The 26485-nt window shown below is 42.1% G+C and overlaps 3 protein-coding genes and 1 pseudogene across 3 annotated transcripts in view; 3 read left to right on the forward strand and 1 right to left on the reverse strand.

Moving 5' to 3' along the window:
• LOC125444579 (olfactory receptor 1019-like) overlaps positions 1–26485 on the forward strand; it is a 118379-nt gene that overhangs the window by 34625 nt on the left and 57269 nt on the right. The window lies entirely within an intron of this gene.
• LOC125444063 lies at positions 5313–6261 on the forward strand (annotated as a pseudogene).
• On the forward strand, positions 11352–23149 carry LOC125444064 (vomeronasal type-2 receptor 26-like). The gene is made up of 5 exons (XM_048516501.1): positions 11352–11503; positions 13328–13619; positions 18063–18290; positions 19041–19167; positions 22254–23149. Exons 1-5 carry the CDS (start codon positions 11352–11354, stop codon positions 23147–23149), a joined length of 1695 nt encoding a protein of 564 aa, XP_048372458.1.
• On the reverse strand, positions 23793–24755 carry LOC125444065 (olfactory receptor 6F1-like). Its single transcript, XM_048516502.1, has one exon. It carries the CDS (start codon positions 24753–24755, stop codon positions 23793–23795), a length of 963 nt encoding a protein of 320 aa, XP_048372459.1.

Below are 26485 nucleotides of genomic sequence, written 5' to 3' on the forward strand. Positions count from 1 at the left end.
GACAAGGTAAGTGCCAGGTGCAAGGAGGGTGGGGAGCGTCTCGAAGCCGCTGCCGCCTCTCGCTTGGCAGCGGCGGCTTCAGACGCGCTTTCCCCAACAGAGGCAGCTTCAAAGCTTCTGGGGAAACGCCGGCTTCGCGGCGGGAGGGCGGCGGGAGGGCGGCGCGGCTGCGATGCAGCTGCGCCCTCTGTGCGAATGGCGGCCTGGGGGCGGCGTTTTTGCCGTCCCCAGGCTGCCATATTCTGCCCGTGCGGAAACGGCCTTAGATATATCTGCTATTCGTCCAGTTTTCCAGCTTTGTTACATTCTAGTTCAATTTTGTAAACTTCTGATAATTAATATAAAATTCAAAATTTTTTATCTATATTGTGCTTTATGTCTTTAGTTGCCCAGATAAGATTATTCCATTTATTGTTCAAGGATTTATATAATCCAAGAAAACTTTCCATCTTCTCTCTGACTCTGTGGAGTGTCTGCTATGTACCAAAGATGTTTGTTTTATCATTGTTAAATATTCGGTGAGCTTACTCATTCCTTCCATGAGATCTGGGTAATGTTCAGCTTTCCACCTTATTGTAAATACAATTTTTGTTTCTATTATCATATATTTAAACAATTAGTCGCATACTTTTGGTATATTGTGGGCACAATACTTAATAATATGCATTTAAGATCTAGCCCAAAGTTTATTTTCAATGTCTTCTGCAGCTCACCATGGATGATAGTCCAATATTTTATTGCCGTTTGGCATGATAAAAAGTGGCATCAGTGTTTTGACATTTCCAAAACTGAGGATATTATTGAACATTTAAATGGGGAGGGAAAGAAAAGGAGAGGAACACATGAATCATTCTGATGGTGAAGAATTATTACTCTTAATCATCTATTATAATTGTCAAGCCCATCAGTTATTGAAACCCTGTTCACAGATTATCCTGAATTTATGTACAATCCATGTCCATAGGATACTTGATTGTTCTTTGTATGTGCATTGAGTAATTCTCATGTTACAGTCAGAGTGCATATAGCTGAAAATTCAGGTATTGGCCGCCATTTTCATTCATGCCACACATGGCAGCTCTTTCCTACAAACAAATACTGATTTACAATAATTACACCCCCAATACAGCACTTTGCTCAATGGATAAGAACTTGGTGGTGGTTCCTGGCCCAAAAGATTAGGAGCCAGAGTGGAGATGCCCAAACACAACTAGCCTGTTGTCTAATGAGTTACGGCCCGATACTAAAAAGAAATGAATAGTTCATAATGCTAATCAGCCACTCAATAACATTGTAGATTAACTCACAAATACCTGTGTTTTGTGTCTTTATTTTGGGATGTGTGCTGGTATGAATGGGAAATTCTGCATTTGTACTATGCTGTAGTGAGCCCCTGCTAAGGGTGGTGGGAAAAAAGAAATGGAAAGGGACTCTGTTTACTGTGTACAGGATGGGACTACACAGCTGGAGTTGGAACAGGGTTACCAACCTCCAGATGAGATCTGGACATCTTCCTGAATTTTAACTGGTTTCCAGGTTGCACAGATCAGTTCCCTGGAGAAAATGGCAGATTCAGAGGGCAGAGTCTATGGCATTAAAGCCAGAGGTGGGATCCAGCAGGTTCTCACAGGTTCCTGAGAGTAGGTTACTAATTATTTGTGTGTGCCGAGAGGGGGTTACTAATTGGTGATTTTGCCACATGTTTTTTGCCTTACTTACACCCCTCCTCTCAGCAGTAGCGCACAGAACTTGAAGCAATCTAGCAGGAGGTGCACCGGTGTGCATGGCAGCCTGCGCCTGCGTGCATTCATTTCCCGCCCAAGGACCGGCACAGTGGCTGTGTCCTTGCCACAGCCCCAGCCAGGAATGCCGCACCCCCGGAATGCCCAGCCACGCCCCCGCCGTGCCCTGCCCAGCCCCATTGGCACTACACCACAATTTGAATCCCACCACCATGGGAACCTGTTACTAATTTTTTTGGATTCCACCACTGATTAAAGCTCCTTCTCTCCCAAACTCCCAGCCACCCACCACATAAAATTTCCCAAGCCGGAACTAGAAGAAGAAAAAAAGTAGGAGTAGGAGTTTGGATTTATACCTCATTTTTCTCTCCTGTGAGGAGAGTCAAGGTGGCTTACAAGCTCCTTTCCCTTCCTTTCCCCACAAGAGACACGTTGTGAGGTAGGCGGGGCTGAGAGAGCTCTGAGAGAACTGTGACTAGGCAGAGGTCACCCAGCAGGAATGTAGGAGTGCAGAAACACATCTGGTTCATCAGATAAGCCTCTGCCACTCAGGTGGAGGAGTGGGGAATCAAACTTGGTTCTCCAGATTAGAATCCACCTGCCCTTAACCACTGCACCATGTTGCCTCTCACCTAGACACCTCATATAGGAGAATGAATTGATGTTAAACTGTATAGGTAAGTGCCGACAAAAAAGAAGTATATTACCAACTGAGTTGACACTTTTCAAAATAACATTTTATAGATCTTTCTAACCAAGTATCTAAATTTAGATGGTGGAAATAACTCCCAATTATTTGAATTGCAAATCATTTTAAATTTCACAATCCTTGAAGGAAAACTGAACCATGACCACTAAAGGGCACTAGAGTATATTATAATCCTTTTCACAAGGGCCGTGTTCTCCTCTCTGACTCTTTACAATGTCAACCTTTCAAAGTTGATCCTTGCATAAATTAAAATTTAATGCATTCCTGTGTTACATGTCCTTTAGTAACAAGACTCATTGCTCCTTCCATATTTGAAATGCAGAACTGAGGCCAAGAGGCAGAATATGGCGCCCTGGGGATGGCAAAAATGCCGTCCCCAGGGGCCGATCACACAGAGAGCAGCTGCCCAGCTGCAGCCTCAGCGCCGCTTAACTGGTGGCGAGCCGTCGTTTCCCAACCTTGCTTGGCAAGCAAGGTTTATGGGAAACGGCAGCTTGGAGCCGCTGCCATGCGAACGGCAGCGGCTTCCAAGCGCCTTTCCTCCCCCCACGACCGGGCAACTTACCTGTCCTGCAGCCCTCCGGCGCATCGCCGAGGCCTGGGGACACCCCCCTCTGCCCTGCGACTCTGGAGTGGTTGTGCAGGGCAGGGGGGCGTGTCCCCCTGGCCTCAGCGATGTGCCGGAGGGCCACAGGACCGGTAAGTTGTTCTGATGGCGCAGCTTTGTGCCGTCGTCTCAGCTGATTCTGGGACCGTTCATGCGAACAGTCCCAGAGGGGTCGGGTCGGCATGGACTACGCCGACCTGACCCCTTCCGCCTTCGTGCGGAAGCGGCCGCAGTGTTGCTCAAGGTCATAGGATGAGCCCCCTTCCCAGCAGAGGTGAGGTCTGAAACCAGATCAGAAGGCCACCACCTTATCCACTTCATGCAACGTTAAGTGCATTTGCTTATTTTTAGGAGAGATGAAAAAACACATCTATGATTCATGAGTCTCAAGTGGGATCTCCCTATAGAGCCTTGAAACAAATTCTCTTACCTACTTAATTGGAATGGATTTTCTAAGGTAAATGAATATACTAATTACTATAATACAAAAGAGATGAAGACTCTATCACATGTTTCATAAGCATCATCTTGGGTAATATACCTTAAAATAAGCATCCCTCTAGCATAGCCAAGGCAGAGACTATTTTTTGTATGGACATGATCTTGGAGAATGCATCTGTAAGTCTCCGAAATCCATGGTGGGTACAACATGAGAAGAAAATTATGTCCATTTCAGTGATTCAAAGCAAGCGACTTGAGAACTGCACCTTCTGCCTTTGAATGGAAACTCACCAGGAAAAGGAAAATAGTAAGTAAGACTGAAAATTACTACCACAAACAATAACTTGGATCCAGTGGAAACCTAAACAAATCGTAGCATAGTTTACTTGTACAAATTCATATTCAAAACATAAGGCCTTCCTTGTTTATAGGCTCCAGAAATTAATTATATAAGACACTACATAAGCAGAGATGCAAAAGGCTACATGACTTCTACTACAAGCAGCAATTTTGTGCTGATCCAAACTAAAGTCTTCACAGTGTAGAGGAAAAGAAGGTTAAAAGGGAGAAAGGACAAAAGGTTTACAAACAGAATTTTTTTTTAAAAAAAAAATCTTATTTCACAATCTCAGTATTTTAATAGCACCCAGATCTTCTCACTATCAAGCCAATGAATAATAATAATAATATCAAAAAGTGAAAACAGTATCACAGCAGCAATGGTGAAGGGAAAAACACATAAAATGAATTGTTGCAGAAATGCAGAAATATGTGGCATATTTATGAGAAAAAAACTGAAGCTAAGAAGGATACAATACATATAATGTAATATTTCTATTTTAGAGCGAAATATACAGGCACATTTTTGAAGTACTGATAATAATCAAAGGAGGTTAATTGTTTTGCTTAAAGATCAATTCTTCATTACATAATATTGATCCTGCATTGCTGCTAGAAGAAGGTCTTTGTTCACAGATGGAATCTTTTGCTGGGACTACTCTGTTTTCCATCGGCAAGATGCAAACTTTTGATCCAGCCAAGTAAAAAGAAGATTATTACAGTAATCCTGGTATATGGCTAAGGCTCATTCTGCACATGCAGAATAATACACTTTCAAACTGCTTTCAGTGCTCTTTGAAGCTGTGCGGAATAGCAAAATCCACTTGCAAACAGTTGTGAAAGTGGTTTGAAAACACATTATTTTGCGTGTGCGGAAGGGGCCATAGTTACGTATTTAAGTGTCCTGGGAATGGCAAATCTGCTGGCGTAGACCTGTACCACCTCCAACACCGGATTCATCCCCTGCCTTTGGATGGGCCATTAAATACAAACATGGCTCCTTATTCCAACCGGTCTCCTAACTGAATTTCATAACGGTTTTAGCCATGGCATTAACACTGGAGTTTACTATCTGGCAACAGACCTAATACCAGAAATGATGTGATTATACCTGAAAAGAAAATAAGGTCAAATTGGTTTCTTGTTTTGCTTTATCCATGGCATCCCAAAATTTGTGTGTATGTATGTGTGAGTGTGTGGGTGTGTGTGTGAGAGAGAGGGATCATAGCTTTTTTGTGAGTCTGAAAGGGACACACTGAAGGAGGCCCTTGCCACCAGAAACTTTATTCAGTAAGTATGTAGTATGGATGTGTTTGACAGAAAGGGACATTGTATCCTGCTTCTTGATTTGTTTAAAAATCGTGTTTTGATTCTTTTTTTATGCTTCAGGTTCACAGTAATTTGAGATTTTGCAGAGGGAGCAAGTATCGGCAGGGTGAGTTAAAGAATATTTTTTTTCCAATTCATGACTGACATGAGTGTGAGAAACCTTTCTCAACCTGTCATCACTGAAGTTATTCTCCTTGGCTTCTCGCATCTCCACCAGCTTCAGATACCACTCTTCCTCCTATTCCTTACCATGTATGCCCTGACTTTGCTTGGCAATGGATTGGTCATTCTTCTGATTGAGATGGATCACCGCCTCCAAACCCCCATGTACTACTTTCTCAAGAACCTCTCCTGGCTAGAGATCATCATCACAACAACTGTCACGCCCAAGATGCTCAGCCTACTCATCTTACCAGACGACACCATTTCTTTTTTTGCCTGTGCTCTGCAAGGATACCTCTATTTTGTGGCGGGTTCTTCTGAAGTTCTCTTGTTAGCCGCTATGTCAGTAGATCGCTATGTGGCCATCTGTAACCCGCTGAGATACATCTTTATCATGAGAACCCGGGTCTGCCAGCTGATGGTACTGTCTTGTTGGTTGTGCAGTTTCTTTTCTATAACAATATCTATGGTGCTGAAGGCTAGGCTGCCTTTCTGTGGCCCAAATGTTATTGATCATTTTTTCTGTGACAGTGGTCCTATGCTGGAGATGATTTGTGCTGACATCCACTTTCTCCAAGTCTTAGGCCAGCATTCTCTGCTTTGGTCTCTCAGGCACCATTTATGTGACAGTTGTCTCCTACGTCTGCATCATTGTCACGGTGATGAGGATTCCCTCTGCCAAAGGCCGAAAGAAAGCCTTCAGCACTTGTAGCTCTCACATCACAGTGACATCACTCTATTATGGTAGCTCCATGTTCATCTATATCAAGCCAGGAAGAAAATCCTCTATGAATTTTAACAAGTTGGCCACAGTACTAAACACAGTGGTGACCCCTTTGCTGAACCCCATCATCTACAGCTTCAGGAATAAAGTTGTGAAGGAGGCTATGAAAGAGGCCATTGGGAAAGTGTGGGTAGGTTTTCAAAAATGAAGTCCAGGATTATATTTCACAATGCTCAAATAGACCAAATATACTGAAAATGTTGCATTAAAAAGTCTATTTTAGTATTTTTTTTGTATTTTTAGTGTTTTTTCAGTTGTTGGTGTGCAGAAGGCGCACTTTTTAGGCTAGCAGCACCAGAATTTCAGGGATTTTTTGGGAGACTTTCCTGAGGATACCACCCAAGTTAGGTAAGGTTTGATTCAGGGAGTCCAAAATTATGGACTCCCAAAGAGGGTGCCCCCATCCCCATTGTTTCCAATGGGAGCTATTAGATGGGGCTATACTTTTCGAGGCTCCATAACATTGTACTAGGCAAAACTTCACCAAACCTGGATGGTATCGTACAAGAGTCTCCTAAGATATTTGGGTGCTGTGTGGTTTCCGGGCTGTATGGCCGTGTTCTAGCAGCATTCTCTCCTGACGTTTCGCCTGCATCTGTGGCTGGCATCTTCAGAGGAAGATGAAGATGCCAGATGAAGATCCTCTGAAGATGTAACCAGCTTGCCAGATTACCCGGCTAAACGTCGGGAGCTCTGCTAGAACACGCTATGACTTCCTGAAACCTTCCAGCTCACCCAAGTGGTCTAGCCCGTGAAAGCTCGGCAAATGGCCTCCCTAAAGATACCCTGAAATTTTGGTGCTGCTAGATTAACAATTGCATGCCTGACAGCAGGCACCCTCCAATTTCCCCAGATTCTCCTTTCAAATCCATCCCCTTTGGCATGGATTTAAACAGAAAATCTGAGGTTCCCAGTTTAAACATTGAAAGTGATGCTGTTTCAGGGTGGGGGATAATCTACCCCCATACAGTATCACTCTCAATGTTGTTTCAACTGGGACCCCAGATTGTCTCTTTAAGGTGGATTTAAAAGGAGAGTCTGGGCTCTCTAGTTTAAACGCTATTAAAAGTGATGTTGTTTGGGGGTGGATTCCAGCATCACAGTGGCTGCCCAGGGGGAGGGTGTGTGCAAAACTCAGATTTTGCACCTAGCTACACCTCTGCCCACTTCATTTAGTGTTGCCCCTCAGAGAAGAGTTATCCCTGGAGATTGAGGCTCTATTCTATTCCACGCAGAGGTAAGGAACTTCCACACAGGACTGAATTTGCAGATTGGCTAAGTGAAGTTGGAATCAAAGAAGGAAATTGGAAAAGGAGAGCAGAACGAATGAACCTGCTGCTGCACATTTAAAGAAAAGAAGAAGAAATTTGGAGGGGAAGGGTGGGGAAAAAGGGGTAAAATGATATTATGGATGTATTATAATGTTGAAATTTGAAATGTAAAAAGATCCAGAATATTCAATAAAAATTATATATTAGGGTTGGTCAATACTAAAAAAATTCGGTAAAATTCGGATTTGGGTATTTTGGGGCATAAAATGATTTGTATGCCCGAATCCGAATCATAGCCGATTCGGATATGCCCGAAAATTCGGGTAAATCCAGAAAAATTCGGAGTCCGTTTATTATTATTTTTTGAATTTTTTTGGTGTTTTACGTTAATGTTTGGCCTGCAGGGGAGTGCAATTTTAAAGCTAGCAAGCATCTTAAACTTTGGGATATCATCTGGAGACTGTCCTGATGATTCTCCCAAGTTTATGTGCAGTTTAGTTCAGTGGGGGCAAAGTTATTGACCCCTCAAAGGGAGTGCCCCATCCCCATTGTTTCAATGGGAAGCTAACAGGGAAATGGGGCTACACCTTTGAAGGTCCATATCACAATTTGGACCCTGAACCAAACGTTCACCAGAAGCTTGGGGGGGTATCATAGGGACAGTACTTGTATGATGCCCTGAAATTCTGGTGACAGTGGCTCTAAAACTGCACCACCTCATAGTCACAAAAAAATTTCCCCAGATTCTGTGTGCTCTGTAGTGGCTGGCTGGCTCCATTGCAGCCAATGTTTAGGAAATTTCTGTGGGAGGGCTGTAATGAGTGCACATTTCTCATGGTAAGAAGCCACATTAAACTCTTCAGGGTGTCTTCAGGAGAGTCTCTTCACTGGCCACCACCCAGGTTTGACCCGTTGCTTCAAGGGTTCCAATGTTATGGGTAGGGTCCATCTCCCACTGCCCCATAAGCAAGGAGTTCCCTCAAACCTGGATGGTGTCATCCAAAGACTCTCACAAAGGAATACCCTGAACATTTGTGACTGTACCTTCCGATAAAAATGTGCACCCCACAGCCTCCACAGAAATTCCCCATTGACAGCAATGCAGAAGTCACCTGTGAAAAGAAGAATCTTGGGCAAATTTTGGGGGGGGGTGACATCTACAGAGAGCGCATTTTTTTTAGACATATCAGCACCAAAATATCAGGGTATCATCCAGGAGACTGTCCCACAGATGGCCTTTAAGCTTGGTAGTGCAGTTTGGTTTTAAGGGGGGGCCAAAGTTATGGACCCCTCAAAATGGTAGCCACCATCTCCTTAGCTCTCATTGGAAACAATGGGGGGATAGAGAAGACCCCCTGTGAGGGGTCCATAACTTTGCCTCCCTGAACCAAACCTCACCAGGCAGGGGATTGTCATCAGGACAGTCTCCTGAGTGATACCCTGAAATTGTAGTGCCACTAGCTTTAAAAAAAATTCCGGTTTTCATGTTTCACCACCGCTCCTGCACACATGAAGCCTGCTGGAGTAGTGAGTGAGTGGTGAAACTCGCAAACCAGCATTTTGTAAAGCTAGTGACACTAAACTTCAGCGGGGTATTTCATCGGGGGGACTGTCCTGATGATACCCCCCAAAGACTGATTGCAGTTTGGGATTCTAGGGAAGCCAGATTATGGACTCTCAAAGGTGTAGCCCTATCGGCTACCACAGGAAACAATGGGGGGATAGTTGCACCCCTTTTGAGGGTCCATACCTGGGCCAAACTGCAAACCCAAGCATGATGGGTAACATCAGGACAGTCACCTGATGATACCCTGATAATTTGGTGCCGATACATCTCAAAATGCATCCCTGCAGGCACCCAGAAATTTGTGCCCAAGATTCTTAACTGTTCTGCCAGTGGCTTGGCTGTATTGCTTGTCAATGGGGAATTTCTGTAGTAGAGAAGGCTTATTGAAGGTGCAAATTTCTGGAGGTATGGTCACAAAACTTTCAGGGTATCTTCAGGAGAGTCTCTAGATGACACCATCAGGTTTGGGGAATTTTGCTTCAGGAGTTTTGCAATTCTATGGGACCCAAAAAAGGGTGAGGGTCCATCTCCACTGCCCCCTGAGTAAAGTTCCCCAAACCTGGATGAAGTGTCATCCAGAAAATTTCTCAAGAAAATACCCTTCTGGAATGTTTAATTTGTGGGTTTCACAAAGAAAATGTGCACTCCACAATCCCCTCTATCGAAAATTCTACTATTGACAGCTTTAATGCAACTAAGATCACTACCAGAACAAAGAATCTTGATAAAACCCTAAGAAGCCTGCAGAAGTGCATTAATAGAAGGTGTATCGGTACCAATATTTCAGTGTGTCATCCGAGAGGAGACTGTCCTGATGATACCCTCAAGATTTGGTGCAGTTTGGTTCAGGGGGGGCCAAAGTTATGGACCCTCAAAGGGGTAGCCCTCATCTCCTTAGTTCCCATTGGAAAGAATGGGAGATATGGACACACCTTTTGGGGATCCCGCCTTTGGACCCTCTAAACAAACTTCATTGCACCAGAGCTATGAGGAGTATCACTCAGGACAGTCTCCCTGATGACTACCCTGAGAGCCTGAGGTGCTGATATCGTTTAAATAATGTCGCCCCTGCAGGCCGAAATTTCATGACGAAAACCCCAAAAAAATAAGCGCCAATTAGGTACAGGTGATCGAATCCCATGGGATTCCGGATCTGTGTTAGAATTCCAGGACAGCTCAGATTCAGCCCCTCCTCGTCCTGAATCCGTCCAGGATCAGTCACGAAGGTCAGTAAAATTCAGAGTTTAGGGACTGTCGAGATCTCCAACCCTATTTTTATATAAAAGGAACTTCCACACAGAGGTAGGGAATGGTTAGAGGGACTATTGATTCAAAGTAATCCAATATCTCTAAATTTAGGTGTAATAAAATGAGTCTATTAAAATTATTTGTTTCTTTAAAAAACAAAGCAACAATAGCAATCACCTCAAGGTCAGTTCAGACATTATGCAAAGCCATGGTAAATATTAATGATGGCTAACTTGTGAGATCTTGATTTACTCAAGGACAAGCACTCACATCCTTGTTTCTCCTCAAGAAATGCTGGTTTTCTCATCTACTTTGTGTAGTAGCCTAGTAGGATTTCACTGAGAAACTAGCCAGGATTAATCCAGGGTGTTTCCATCTGTGCATCACACCAAATCACTATTAATGGTAACAAGTTTGTTTCACGTGCATGGATTTCCTCAATAATAACAAAAATATACATATTAAAAGACTAACTGTGGTTAACAAAACTAAATTCAGGGTCTGATGGTTTGATGGACTATAACTAAACAGTGACAATGAAATGGTTTGCATAATGAACTTTAGTTGTTTACACTATGTCAGAATTAAGCCTAATTTTTTTTAAGCTGAGATTTTTGATAAACGACATGGAAGTTGTTCATCTCTGGGAATAGCATTAGCATCTTGTATCTCAAATATGACAATTTGTCAATTTACTTGGTTTCTACCCTGATGACTTTCTATTAGACAGCTGCTTTTCCCCTTCTGGGTCAAATTAAATTAAAAAGTCTTTAATGTTAAGTTATGCTGATTACAAAGAAACTTGTTTTCTTCTCTTTTCTGGTGCAAATGATATCCCAAAAAGCATACTCCTGTGGAGAGATGATTCTGATGGTGTAATTATCTCTAATTATTAGGATTTACTCTCCATGTTGCCAGCTGTCATATGCGTGCTTTGAGGCCCAGTGAATTTCCACAATAAATCTGTGCGCTGGGTCTTATATGAGTTCTGCCCTTCAAAGTCAGAATTATGAAAAGGCAGCACAATCCGGCAGAAGACAAAACAAAGGAACTCCTTCTGCAATGATTTGCTCCCAGATGCCAGACATATATGGGTTCCTATTGTTCTTTCTGTGGTTACAGCTACTAACAGTAGATGGCAAAGTGCTCAGTATGTGCACCTTGACTGATCCTTTCCAACTTCCACATAAATATTCTCAGAAAGGTGATGTAATCATTGGAAAAGTTGTGGCTCACTATGGCTGTGTTTTTGATGAAACCACTTATACAAGAAACCCTAGAACTGTGAGGGAAGATGGACTTATGTAAGGAAATCACTTTGTTTTTAGTATGTCTTCCTTCAAGTGTTTAAGTGAGAATGGCCAGGTTGTACTTTACTTGGAAACATAATCTTCTTACCTATTACAGACAAGACCTTAGAACAGTGGTGGTGAACCTATGGCACGTGCACACAGAGTTCATCATGTGGGGAGTGCTATCTAGGCTGGCCTGGGCTGCTGGACTTGATGTGCGTGCACCTCAGCGAGCAGGGAGGACTTGGCTGGCAGCCCCGGTGCCTGTGCTCCAGGTGGCTGCTGCCCGGGGTGGTGGTGGTGCAGAGGCGGCAGAAATGCTAGAGAGGCACAGAGCGGTGCATGTGGGACTTGCTGGAGGCTACAAAGGTTATTCAGGTTAAATTGCCGCATTGGCACTTTGCAATAAATAAGTGGGTTTTGTGTTGCAATTTGGGCACTCGGTCTCGAAAAGGTTCGCCATCACTGCCTTAGAACATAAGAAACAGTCACAGAAGCTGATGTTGTAGCCGAAGAAAGCAGCTTGCTGCTCCTCAGCAACCGAAGGCAAAGTACTCATTGTCAGGAATGACTGGGAACTGGGTTTGATGTTCTTTTCCCCTGCCCCCTGAAATAAGACTGATCACAATCCAAGTGTAGTTAAGCACAGCATGCTCAGTCATCCAGTGAAATAGGTCAAAATAGCTGGGAACTTCGGTGGAAATCAATGGGATTTGTATATATGCTGATCTTTGGCTGTACCATACGTATGAGTTTCAGATTAATCCTTAGGTGGAATTCTTAGCTGCACTTCACACTGTGGGAGAGGAGGGAATCACATATTTAATGCTCTTCCCATTGTAAATAAATTCTTACCAATTCAAAGTAGGTTGTCTGGAAGCTTTTTGCTGTGCTGGTTCTTCGCTTGCAGGGCAGTATTAATCTGATGGAAATTTGAAAAATGTCACCTCTTCTACTATAGTCTAAAGTGCCATAGTCCATTCTTGCACCTTAGCAGTGTGCTGCCTCAATATTACCTTTTCCTGCTGCAATTTCAGGTCAGGCAAGAGGGAGCAGGGATTATGGACTCAGGGAACAAAAGTGAGGGACATTCAGGAAGACTCCTTCCACACATGCAGAATAATGTACTTTGAATCCACTTTCAATGCACTTTACCGCTGGATTTAACTGTGCGGAATAGCAAAATCCACTTGCAAACAATTGTGAAATCCACTTGCAAACAATTTATAAATTTCTAATTTTCATATTTTTATATAGATATGTATAACCAAAATGTATGTACAACTTTTTGAAAATGTTGAATATCTGGGGTTTTGAAAATTTTCTCTTAAAAAGAAGAAGAAAGAACAACAAGGAGGAAAAAACTCAACATCTGGCAACTAGATAAAATAAAAAATGGGGAAAATTAATACATAAAGTAGAGACAAAAATGTAACAACAGTGGTAGCAGATTTACACACAAGTTTCTCTGAAACATTTCCCACCATCTGAATATATGTCCATACACGATTCTCAATGTACCACATGATTCTCAATGTATCACACATTAATTATTGTTACAGTTTTAAGTCCTCTGTCCATTGATTTATCAAAGGTGGCCATTTATCCTTCCAAGGTTGTAATCTAAGACTTTCAGCTGTAGGAAGTGTGAAGGAAGAAGTCAATTTTCAATGACCACTGGTTAACTTCCAAGGGAAGGGCAAATAGCTCAAAAAGAATATAAATATCATCCAAAATAAGTAAACATTCCAATACAAAAGTGATATGAGTAATAATATCTTAAACTGTAATAGATAATTCTTGAAATGCTGATTTTTTTCATAATGTAACCTTTAGTGTTGCACCAAAGAGGTACCAGCATGTCCTATCATTTTTATTTGCTGTGAAGGAGATTAATGCACACTCCAAGGTCTTACCCAATATCAGCCTGGGATTCCAGATCTTTGATGGCTACTTCAGTGCAAGGATGACTCAGCAAAACACCCTGAAACTACTGTCTTCCTGGGAAAGGATTGTCCCCAACTATAACTGCAACAAGAAAAAACATCTGATTGCGGTGGTTGCGGGACGTAGCTCTGAAATGGCCTTTCACATAATTTCTATTTTAAACATCTACAAGGTCCCACAGGTAAAACAAAGTGTTTTACAGCTGTATTGTCTACTATATCAGGGATAGGGAACCTGCGGCTCCCCAGATGTTCAGGAACTACAATTCCCATCAGCCTCTGTCAGCATGGCCAATTGGCCATGCTGGTAGGGGCTGATGGGAATTGTAGTTCCTGAACATCTGGAGAGCCGCAGGTTCCCTACCCCTGTACTATATCTTCAGGACTATTATTTTCTCTCTCTCTCTCTCTCTCTCTCTGTGTGTGTGTGTGTGTGTGTGTGTGTGTGTGTGTGTGTGTGTGTGAGAGAGAGAGAGAGAGAGAGAGAGAGAGAGAGAGAGAGAGAGAAGCAAAGCACATATGCAGGAAAGTGCGGTGCTAGAATCTTCAGGTGGAATTCTTAGCAGCACCTCTTCATACTGTGAGAGAGGAGGACATCACATATTTAATGTTCCTCCAAGTGAAAAATTCTTGCAAATTTAAAGTAGGGCATCAGGAAGAAAGGGCTAATCTTAGCCTTTTGCCTGCTGTGCTGGTTTTCCACTTACAGGAGAGTGTTAATCTTGGGCAATTTCCTGGGGTGCCTGTCAGGGGTGCATTTTTAAACCTGGTGACACCAAAATTTCAGGGAATCATCCAGAGACTGTTCTGATGACACCACCCAAGGTTAGTGAAGTTAGGTTCAGGGGGCAAGGTTATGGACCCCCAAAGGGGTAGCCCCCATTTCCTGTTAGCTCCCATTGGAAACAGGCATCCCTTTTGAGGTCTATAACTTTGCCCCCCCAAACCAAACTTCACCAAATTCAGATGGCATCATCAGAACTGTCTCCGGATGATACCCTGAAAGTTTAGTGCCACTAGCTTTAACTATCCGTCCCCTGCAGGCTGAAAGGCAAAAATACAAAAAAATCAGATGGACCTGAATTTTTCAGGTATATCTGAATATTCGGGTATATCCGAATGTGTTATTTGTCTTATTAGGGCATACAGATAATTTTATGCCCGAATAAATCTGAATTTTACCAAATTTCTAGGGTATTGACTGGCACTTTTTTGTTTGTTTTTGTTAGAAATTAAAGCATTGAGCATATGGAACAGTAACTTTCATAACCAGAATCCTAAGAAGTCTGATATGATTGAAGTAGCAATTCAGCATGAAAAAAAGCAAAATAATGGATTGGAACCGGGCATGGGAAACATCCTAAAGAGATTGGTTGTGAAGCCTTTGACAATACATCCTAAAGAGATGTCACAGGCCCATGATGCCATTTTGTGAACAGTTCAGCTAAAGAATAGCTGTAACAGGGCATTCATTTAATATGTTTTGCATCTGCAAATAAATTTTTTTGGGAACCAAAGGGGTTAAAAACAAGGCATCATGGAGGGAACATTTTATTTCCTATCTCAAAATGTTTTAAAAGTTTTGTGCAGAAAAGCCAATTGTGGCAAAGTTTTGTGCAGAAAAGCCGACTGTGTTTATTATGGCCTTTACTGGTTTTTAGTGCTTAGCTGGTAACCTAATCTGTTGTGTCCTGAGACAAGAATAAAAGTCAAAATAATAATTCATAAACTTCTAACATTCTGTATGCAGTAAACAGAAGTAGTCTGGTGAAATGTGAGGAAAGAAGGATGCAAGAATATTAGCAAGAAAATTTGAGTTCACCTCAAACAGCTTATAAATGAATTATGATCTGAATGTTTTTGTCCAGAAATTTTTATATCTGGTATTTATTACTAATTTCTTTCGATTATGCATTTAAACCAATTTATATGGTATTTATACATAAAATGCATGCCATTTTCTGTAATTGTGTACATTGTGCCATGCTGATAATAATAGACAACGTACAATACTGACTTTTCAACACAAACATGATTTTGAAAAATGTATAAATTTTATGGCAAAATTCAACGTATACAAATAGAAAAGGGAAATGAAAAAGAAAAAAAGGCTAACTTCAGAAAAATCTAACTAAAGGCTCATGCATTCAATTTCTATTGTTAAAACAAACTTGAATGGAAATATTCAAACATGGAAGCTTATTGAAATTTAATAACATCCCTAGCATTAAAGAAGCTTCATACAAGAAGCACTATAACTAATAAATATCTCTGACATTCCTTCTCCATTCCAAATATTTAAATACATTTTGAAGATGTTTTGCTTGGCTTCTAATGAAACCCCTAGATTTTATCTCAACTGCTAAGTAGGACTCATTATAATTCAATACAATTGCTATCTATCATTATGAACACTCATTTGTTTTCATTTCTTTCAGATTGCCTATTGTGTCTTTGCTCCAGTTCAGGAAGTTCAAAGTCAGTTCCCTTCCTTCTATCGCATGGTCTCCAATGAAGAATTTCAGTACATAGGCCTTGTCTTGCTCCTTTTGCATTTCCAATGGACATGGGTTGGGATCATGACAACGGCTGATGACCAAGGAGACAGATTTGCCCAAACTCTGACCTCTATGCTTTTCAAGCATGGAATCTGTACAGCACATGTTGAAAAGATACCAGCTTTGCATCACGCAACACGCTCATTCATATCTCTAGACTCTGTTGCTCTTATGGCTGTTTCCCTGGCCAATTCTGGTGTAAAGCTATTTGTTGTATATGCAGACCTTCAGATCATAAATACTTTGAAATGGTTGATATATGTGAATGAATTATCAGGAGGTATGACCAGTGCTTTCATGGGGATTGTATGGATTATGACAGCCCACTGGGATCTCTCATCACAGACAGAGCTCAGGGAATTTGATATGGACATCTTCCATGGTGCTTTGTCCTTTACCATTCACTCCAATGAGGTACTGGATTTCACAAAATTCCTTCAGGGGGTACGTCCTGACTTACAACAGGAAGATGGTTTTCTCAGGGTCTTCTGGGAAAAGGCTTTTGACTGTATGTTGTCTGATTCTGGTGAAAAGAAGGAAATGAACAATGTTTGCACAGGAGAAGAGAGGCTGGATAGCCTACCTGGAGTTATTTTTGAAATGTCCATGACTGGCCAAAGCTATAGCATCTACAATGCAGTCTATGCCATAGCACATGCTTTGCATAAGATAACCACATCAAGTTTGAAACTCAGAGCACTGGGGGACAGATATAAATGGGATCCTTCAAATCTACAACCATGGAAGGTAATGTTTCATGACATTTAGAGAAGACTTTTGTCCTGAGTTGTTGTCTAATGTATGGTGGCATCTGATGTGGTGAATGCAGCCTTGCAGCCAAATTTCCACATACATTTTCCTTGTATTTAACCCCTTTTATCCCTGTAATTTCTTAACATTTTCCATTACCACAGAAGCTGTAAGTATCACCGAAACTCCAAATCATGATGTTCCTTTTACTTCCCTTTGCTGTGTGAGACTTGGGGAAATTTGCCTGAATGTCAATGTAGTCTGTCTCTTTTCTATGCTTCTCTGATGATACTTGTGTACTTATTGGAGAACCTAGTAAATTAGGGATGGTGTCCAATTGCTAGTTGCTTGTGGTTCAATTAAGAAACAACCACCTCCATTTCATTTAATTTCTTTTTTGTGCAAATCACACCCATGATTCTCCATTTGCCCTATTTTCTTGTTTCCCCCACTTTCTGAAATAAAAGCAGGAAACATCAAAATATGTCTTACAAGCCATCAAGTCATTTTTGACTTACGATGACCCTATGAATTAAACTTACAAAATGTTCTATAAAAAGCAGCCATGACTAAGCGTGGCTGCCATTGCCACACAGGAGGGGAAAACTGAAGGGGGAGGCAGGGTGTTTGGAAAATTAATTAGAAGGGGAGGAAAAAAGCACCAAAACAATGCACCAAAAAGAAGCCCCATGATGTCCAGGAGGGGCAGAGCAGGCCAAGGCTTAAATAAGCAGGCTTGGCTCACCACTTCCTCCTTCCCTCAGGGTTTTCCCACCCACCTTCCCTCAGGGTCTCCCCATCCACCTCTCCCCTCTATTTTGGAAACATCCATACTTTTATCATAGCCAGATGGGTGGGTGCGCATGAGAGGGGGAGCCGAGGAGCTACCCCCCTTTTTGGGGAACTTCCAAGGGAGGTTATGGGGTGGAGCATGCCAGGGGTTGGGACACCCAGCGGGGGCTACCGAGGCTTGCACCCTGGAGCGTGAATGGGCACTCAGCATGGAGCCGGCTGCCCAGCTGAGTCCCTGTGGCAGTTCAGCATGGGGCCTCCTGAACTGGATGTTTTCTAATTTCTTCATGGCTGCCCTTCCAAGTCATGATTTCCTTTTGATCTCTTGGCTCCATTGTCACGGTTTTTGATCTAAACACTGCTTCTGACAATGTGGTCTCTTGATTAGTCACATTTATTCTATGGCTTCCACTGTTTAGACAAATATAAATAACTCAAAGCCTTTTGCTTGTAAATATTAAAATAATCATGTGTGTGTGTGTGTGTGTGTGTGTCTTTTTGTCAACATATGCATTTTCTTCCAAGATTCACCGTTTCCTGAAAACCATCTCATTCAACAACAGTGCCGGAGATCTGGTATTTTTTAATGAGAATGGTGAAATAGTAGCCGGATTTGATATTATAAACTGGGTCCTTTTGCCAAACAAATCCTTCATAAGAGTAAAAGTTGGAAGAATGGATCCACAAGTTTCCCCAGGCAGAGAGTTCACCATTAATGAAGAGGCCATCACATGGCATAGTATGGTTAATCAGGTGGGATCCAAATCATGCATCGAATTTCAAACTTGAATTGTGCTTATAAGTGAGTTATAGCAATTAAATAGAGTGCTTATAAGTGAGTTATAGCAATTAAACGTCCAAGAGACCACTAGAGGGAGCAGAACACATATGGAAAATGGAAAAGCTGATAGTATATGCACATAAGGAATGAAAGTAAGATGTATATAAAAGCTTCTCAAGAAACAAGGAACAAGGTTGGCCAAACCCCAAAAAACTTGCCACGCAACAGGAATTGCACAAGGAAGTGTTAATACCAACAATGATTAAGTGCATATATGCAATATTCACAAAATAACATAATCAGGAATGATCCCATGAGTCCATAAGGTTCTCCCGACCATAATTCTATAAATATTTCATTCACAGTCCAATGGAAAACATGGAAAAAGCACCGGTTCAAGAAACTTCCTTGTGCAATTCCTGTTGTGCGGCAAGTTTTTTGGGGTTTGGCCAACCTTGTTCCTTGTTTCTTGTTTAGTCTTGGCCTCATTCTTCCTTTCCATATAAAAGCTTCTCAGACATTTTACTCACATGGGAAAGTCTGTGAAAATAATGGTCATCAATTTGCAAACTAGTGCAATTTTTTTCCTATCTTAGAACATATTATTATAAAATCATATTTCAAGGTTCATTTCCATTAAAATTAACTATTTAGCTGTTTATAGAACAATGTTGGTAAACTTTTAAAAAAAGATTTCTCGTTTCTTATCTTTTTCGGAGTAGGTGCCTCCCATTGCTGTGTGCAATGACAACTGTTGGCCTGGGTATAGCAGAGAGAAGATTGAGGGAGCACCATTTTGTTGTTACAGTTGTGCTTCATGTCCAGATAAGAAGATTTCAAATCAGAAGGGTATGAGACATGAAGTGCAATGTTAAATTATGACAACAGGGCAAGTGCTGGAGAAGAGAGGAAGACAAAGTTTTATCGTACATCCTTCATGATCAGTATACCTCACACATGTATGTAATCCTACTAGTGGCTACAATCTGCAGTCAGTCAAGAAGGCCCAGGCCCTCTCACTTCTCCCTTCCATTAATAAATACAGCTTATGCCATGGTTGAGCCAGCAAAAGGCAAGAATGTAATAATGAAAGAAAGCAAAAGAAAAGACGGTGTTTTCAGTCATGGGTTGTTTAAAAGGGGAATTTGTTTCATTTTCACGTTCATTATGATAATTATGAAACACACAATTTTGTGTCATTATTATGAGTCATACATGAATTATGATTCATAAAGAAAGACATACCCAAGTCTAGTTAGATCCAACAATCTGTTCTGCTGTTAAAAAGAGAACATGGAGTCCTCTTTCCCATACAAAAACCCTATGCTGGGAATCTTAAAACTGTCAGGTGAGGCAGGGGCTACAGTAAAGAGAATATTTATTAAGGGGCTCAGCCAGAAAAATGTCCTCCTCCCTAAAGACTTTGTCCATGTGTGGTTGGAGAAATGGAAACTTTAGAGCAGTGATTCCCAAAGTGGGAGCCACCCCCTGGTGGGTGCTGCAGCGATCCAGGGGGGCAGTGATGGCCACAGGTAGAAACATTAATACATATATCTTTCTGTTTAATTGCTATTAAAATTTAAAAAAAATAATTTCCAGGGGGCGCTAAGTAATATTTTTTCTGGAAAGGGGGCGGTAGGCCAAAAAAGTTTGGGAACCACTGCTTTAGAGCATGTCCCTTTAAAATGTAGTTTTTATAGTGATGCTAAGTGGACCCTTATTGAACTGGAGTCCAGGCTGTCTTGTCAACTAGAACTAATATTCTCCTTACTGGTGGATTTCCACATATCATGAAGCTGGTGGCCAAGTTCTGGGTGATAGTATACATAGTCCTCAGATGAGAGCACAACTGATACAAAGTATTTGCCACCCGAGGGTGGGACTGGCACTGCTCAGAGTTCCCAACCAAAATAACAACACAATACTCTTTTCTGTGGGTTAAAATTTTGGCCATAGCCAAACCGTGTTATTGACAAAGGATGAAAAGAAGCGTGAGGCGCAGCATAGAATCTGATCTGAACAGGTGGAACTCAGGTGGGCGACATGCCCCTGTCTGAAGATCCAGTTTACTGCTAAGGGGAGCAAGCTTCAGTAGCCCCCGGCTGGGCGTCCTGACCCACAGCTTGCTCCACCCCAAACCTCTTAAGGAGGTTCCGCCAAAGAGTGTCAGCTTCACAGCTCCCCTCAATATCAGATCAGTTCCCATGAACAACTGCCGGCTTGGCTATGACATCATACACTTGCATTAACATTGTCCAAAGGGGAGACTTGGGTGGGAAACTCGGCGCCACTCTGCTCCAAGGAGGGGCCAAGGGCCAGGTCGAAGCCTCATGTAGGCTCCCGGCCACCCCTCCTGATGACGCTGATGCCCATAGTGGGCCTGCCTTCTGCCCTTCTAAGGGGAGGCATGGCAGGGCCTCTTTGCAGTGCCCATCCCGAGCAGCAATGGCGGGCCCCACTGATTCAGGGCCACTCTTTATGATTGGTGGGGAATTTTCTTTGTAAATGTTATGATACCAAGATTTTAATCATTTTTTAAAAATTTTATAATGTCATGTATGATTATTTGTATTTTTTTAGGCAAATTCATTAGTTGTTATTATTGGTCATTCACTGCAAATGAATGAATGAATGAATGAATGAATGAATGAATGAATGAATGAATGAATGAATGAATGAATGAATGAATGAATGAGTCAGAAAAGTGGCTAAATCCATCCCACTCCATCCATGTAAAAAAAATAATCCAGAGCCCTTGAAACTTGCCTTCTTTGTTCATCATTCCATCCTTGTTGTAGGCCCAGCCCCCAGTTGTCATGCCAGAAGTTCAAGCAATAAAGAATGACTGGAAATTCTACACAGCTGCTTAGCTTCACAGAATTCAAATTTTGAATCTTGCTATCCAGACACAGTTCTCTTGTTTCATGGGCCATTGAGATCATTGAGATTGATAGGCAGCTGAGAAATTTTGGAAAAATTCATGCCCTATTTGACCTGGGAAGTCAGGTAGCAACAGAGGATTTGTCTAGTGCCATTGGCTTATGAAGTGAAGTCTTTATTTACTGTCAATGACCAAATACCCATTGGCTTATGCAAAACTCCCAAGTCTTCTTCCTTTCCTCAGACTAATTGCTACGACCATGTTCTCCCTCAGCAAACCAGGGCTAATTCCTCATGGGCCAAAAACAGCCGTGTGAAAACGGTGCGAAAATGCTGCAAAAGGGTTTTAAACGGTGTAAAAGGGTTTATACTGTTTTCACACTGTTTTCACACCGCTGTTTTTGGCCCATGCAGAATCAGCCCAAGATAAACTCATGTTTGCAGTTAGAAGCACATTGCCCCTGACTGGTGATATGAAACGAAGGGCATCTCAATGTCGTTCCGGGATATAGAGTGTTCGCCATCTGATGTTTGTGTTTTAAGTTTGTGATTGCTGTGGTTTTTAACATTTTATGATGTGTTTTAGCTGAAGTATTTTATTGTACACTGCCCAGAGCCTTTCGGGGGTGGGTGGTTTAGTAAATCTAAATAATAAATAAACAAACAAACAATTCAGAAGGGAAGCCCATGCTGACAATTTGGCAGCATAAAGGAGCATTTCAGTGTCTTTTGAAAGCAGGAAAGTTTCTTATTGAACATCACTAATAGATAAGTGTCATAATTATGGATTATGACAAGTTTTCTCAGAAAGATACTTTATGGATGGAACATCACACATTATTTATTTACTCATTCATTCATTCATTCATTCATTCATTCATTCATTCATTCATTCATTCATTCATTCATTCATTTAGCTTTATACCGCCCTCCCCCGGAGGGCTCAGGGATCTGTTCACTCCCCTGTTCGTGGAATGGCATTATGTATGGAAATATAAACATGAGATCATGGTATGATTAAGAACTTGAACCTAGATTTCTTTTCGGTTTTTCAGACATGGATGACTGTTTTAAATGTCCACAAGAGCAGTATCCAAACCTGAACCAAGATAGATGCATTCCCAAGCTTCTAAACTTCCTCTCCTTCACAGAATCTTTGGGCATCACTTTAGCTTCCTTGGCTCTCTTCCTTTCTTTGATCACAGCTTTGGTGCTAGGAATTTTCATCAAGAACCAAAACACTCCAATAGTCAAAGCCAACAATCGGGACCTCACCTATTCTCTCCTTGTCTCCCTGTTGCTCTGTTTCCTTTGCTCCTTGCTCTTCATTGGCCGGCCTCAGACTGTGACCTGCTACTTACGGCAAACTACTTTTGGCATCATCTTCACAGTGGCTGTTTCATGCATGCTGGCCAAGACCATCACTGTGGTTGTGGCTTTTGCAGCTACTAAGCCAGGCAGCAAGATGAGGAAATGGGTAGGAAAAAGAGTGGCAAACACCATTCTTATCTGTTGCTCCCTCATTCAAGCCAGTGTTTGTGCCGTGTGGCTCTGCACTGCTCCTCCATTCCCCCATTTTGACCCGGACACTCTGGCTGAAGAAGTCATAGTGGAATGCAATGAAGGGTCAGTCACAATGTTTTATTTGGTACTGGGGTATCTGGGATTTCTGGCCATTGTGAGCTTTACTGTGGCTTTCCTCGCCAGGAAGTTGCCTGACAGTTTCAATGAAGCCAAATTTATCACTTTCAGTATGTTGGTGTTTTGCGGCGTCTGGCTGTCCTTTGTTCCATCTTATCTCAGCACCAAAGGCAAATATATGGTAGCGGTGGAGATCTTCTCTATCTTGGCCTCTAGTGCTGGGCTGCTGGCTTGTATCTTCTTCCCTAAATGCTACATAATCATTGTGAGGCCTGAGCTGAATTCTAGACACCAGCTAATAAAGAAGTAAGAGCATCAGTGCAATGTAAACTGTGTTTTTATCTACATATACACAAAGAAAATGAAGGAACGTATTTACACACGCTGATAAGTAGATTTCTCCTGGTCCATTTATTTTTTCCTGAATTCTTATTTCTTTTGAAGATTTTATCAATATTATTCTGGAAAATCATTCATGGGCAGCTTTTTGTAGCTTTCATTTTTTATGTTGGTATCATCAAAAATTTTCAACAAGAAATCAGGTGGAACCATTCACAGGAATGCACCATCCAATTGCCACTGATAAAGACATCAGAGGAAAAGCAGGAAACATCTCAGGTTCCCAGCTGCAAGAGGAGAGCAGGAAATGCCAGGCAACCAACCGCTATTCTGCAACAAATTCCAGGAAAAGCCCTTCCTTCTATTTCCCCTTTCTCATTGCTGAATTCATCAGATGCTCGGGAAGACATCTGGCTGGCACCCCTCTCTGATGCCTGGGTCCAATTACACTCCCCAAGCATCTCATAGATGCCCTTCTATGCCTGTCTCCACGTTTTACAAACCCTAAATGGTAATAAGCAAGTCAACAAATAAAAAAGGAAGAAAGAATGTTTCAAAATGTTTCAAAAACTTATAGCCTATCCAGATTTTCATGCCGTTTGTAAATGTTCCTTTTAGTCACACAAAACTTTTCTTTGTCCCCAGTGTAATGAATGTTTCAAGGCCGCTTTCACATCTTTGTTCCTGAGTGTGTAGATAAAAGGATTCAACAAAGGAGTCACAATTGTGTTCAGCACGTTCACAAATTTGGTCATTTCTACAGATGCTCGTTTAGAGGGTTTGATATAAAGAAACATGGTGGAGCCAAACCAAATAACCACAACAGCAAAATGGGAGGAGCATGTCGAAAAGGCCTTTCGACGACCTTTGGCAGAGGCAATATGCAGTATTGTATAAATGATGTAAGCATAGGAAAGAAAGGTTATCAAACAGGAACTCAGAATGACTGTGCTGGCTACAATAAACATTGCTGTTTCAACAGCATGGGTGTCAGAACAAGAAAGAGATATCCAGGAATCAATGTGGCAATAGAAATGATTAATCACATTGGGTCCACAGAAGGATAACTTTGAGATCAGAACTGTTGGTGTAGACATAGCGAGGAATCCTAATAACCAGGAAACAGCAGCCAACGTGCAGCAGAGTTTGAGGTTCATCAGGGTGCTGTATTGCAGTGGATAACAAATGGCCAAATATCGATCATAAGCCATAGCAGATAGTAGGAAGAATTCTGTGCATCCAAAGGAATAATTGAAATACATCTGCACGATGCAACCATTGAAGGAGATGCTTGTGCTGTCTCCAAGAAACACGGAAAGGGTTTTAGGCATGATGGCTGTTGTGTACCATATTTCCAGGAAAGAGAGGTTCCAAAGCAAGAAGTACATGGGAGTGTGGAGCTGAGAGTTAGTTATCACTAGAATGACAATGGTGACGTTCCCCAAAACTGTCAAGATGTACATGAAAAGAAAGCTCAAGAAGATCCCCGTCTGTACATAGTGAGACTCAGGGAAGCCAAGAAAAGTGAATTCCATCGCTGTTGTTTTGTTTTGTGCCCTTTCATTCAGTTCTTCCATTTGTCCAGTTCTGTCTGCTGAAATAACATGCTACTTTAACACATGGACAATTTTTCCCACCAAGAATTCAAAGTTTATTACCAACTTTTCAAGCCAGAAATCATCCTTTTTTCCCAACTGTGAAATCCAGATTGTGCACTGAGACTCATTTTTTACAGATGAAGCAGTGGCCCTTTCCCCACTTTCCTTAAGCCCCGCGCTACTCTCCTAAAGTAGCGCGGGGTTCAGCTGCCCTCCCCACTTCAGGGGCGGCGAGAAAGCAGCCGCCCCAACGCTGCTTCTCTCGCGCCCCCTCGACGTGCGGAATTTCTGGCGCCTTTTCAAATGGCGCCTTTCGATGACCCCGTGCAGAGCGCGGGGTCGTGGGGAAGCTGGGGCGCGTGCCAGGAATGGTGCGCGCCGGGAATTGCCCGCAGCAACCCTCGGGCAAAGGTGAGTGGGGAAAGGGCCAGTATCTATGGCTACCACATAAGGAAATTCCCTGTTCTTGCCAATTAATCTTTGGCACAAAGTCCTTTCCCTATGGAAAGAACATTAAGTGCCTCAGAGTGGAATAAATACACATCCCCCCCCTGTTATTGCTTTGTTATGTTGCGTGAAGAGTTCCTACATAGGTTTTCTCTGCTTGCAGTTCATCCATTTGCTATTTCACTGTAAAAGAAGAAGAAGAAGAAGAGTTTGGATTTATATCCTTCCTTTCTCTCCTGCAGGAGACTCAAAGGGGCTTACAATCTCCTTGCCCTTCCCCCCTCACAACAAACACCCTGTGAGGTAGGTGGGGCTGAGAGAGCTCCGAAAAGCTGTGACTAGCCCAAGGTCACCCAGCTGGCATGTGTGGGAGTGTACAGGCTAATCTGAATTCCCCAGATAAGCCTCCACAGCTCAGGCGGCAGAGCTGGGAATCAAACCCGGTTCCTCCAGATTAGATACACGAGCTCTTACCCTCCTACGCCACTGCTGCTCCTAGATGAATAAAGTTTGTTTTGCCTAGCAATGCAGTGCAGGTGTCATTTTCCCCTTTTTTGTTTTGAGGGGGATATCTGGGAACCTATGGAAACATGATTTGAGAAGCTGCAATATACAAATATTCATGTTGCTGTAGCTTCAGAGACATCCCCCTCAAAACAAAAAAAGGAGGAAAAAACAGCATGTGCATGGAATTGCAGGGCAAAACAAATTTTATCCATCTACCTTTTACAATGAAATAGCCAATGGATGAGCTGCAAGCAGAGGAAACCTCCGTGGGGAATCTTCACAGAGAATCTGCTGCAGTACACAAAATGGTGGGTGCTACTGTGAAATGGACAAGAACTCAGTTCAGCGAGTGAGAAAAAAGATCAATTTTGGCTGGCAACGGTTATGTTCTCCTGCTCTGTGGGAACACAAAATTCCAAAACATAATGTCCTGAAGATGTTATGTTTATGCTGTGCAGCATCTGCCTATGTTGTGTTCTCAGCTTCATGAAAAAGATTTGAGCTCTATCTGTTGGGAGCCTTATTTTTATTGAATGTATATAATATGATAGAGGCAGGGGAAAAAGGTACGTTACTGGGATTTTGATCAGCATCAGGAAGGCAACAATTTTCAGATCCTGCAGTATAGGAGTGGCCAACTTGTGGAGGTGGAGATTGCTGCAGTGATGGGCAAAACATGAGGCAGATTCTTGTGACCTCTACACATGGATGGCAAGACAATTATTATTATTATTATTATTATTATTATTATTATT

The sequence above is a fragment of the Sphaerodactylus townsendi genome, linkage group LG15 (assembly GCF_021028975.2).
Source record: "Sphaerodactylus townsendi isolate TG3544 linkage group LG15, MPM_Stown_v2.3, whole genome shotgun sequence".
Taxonomy (NCBI): Eukaryota; Metazoa; Chordata; class Lepidosauria; order Squamata; family Sphaerodactylidae; genus Sphaerodactylus; species Sphaerodactylus townsendi.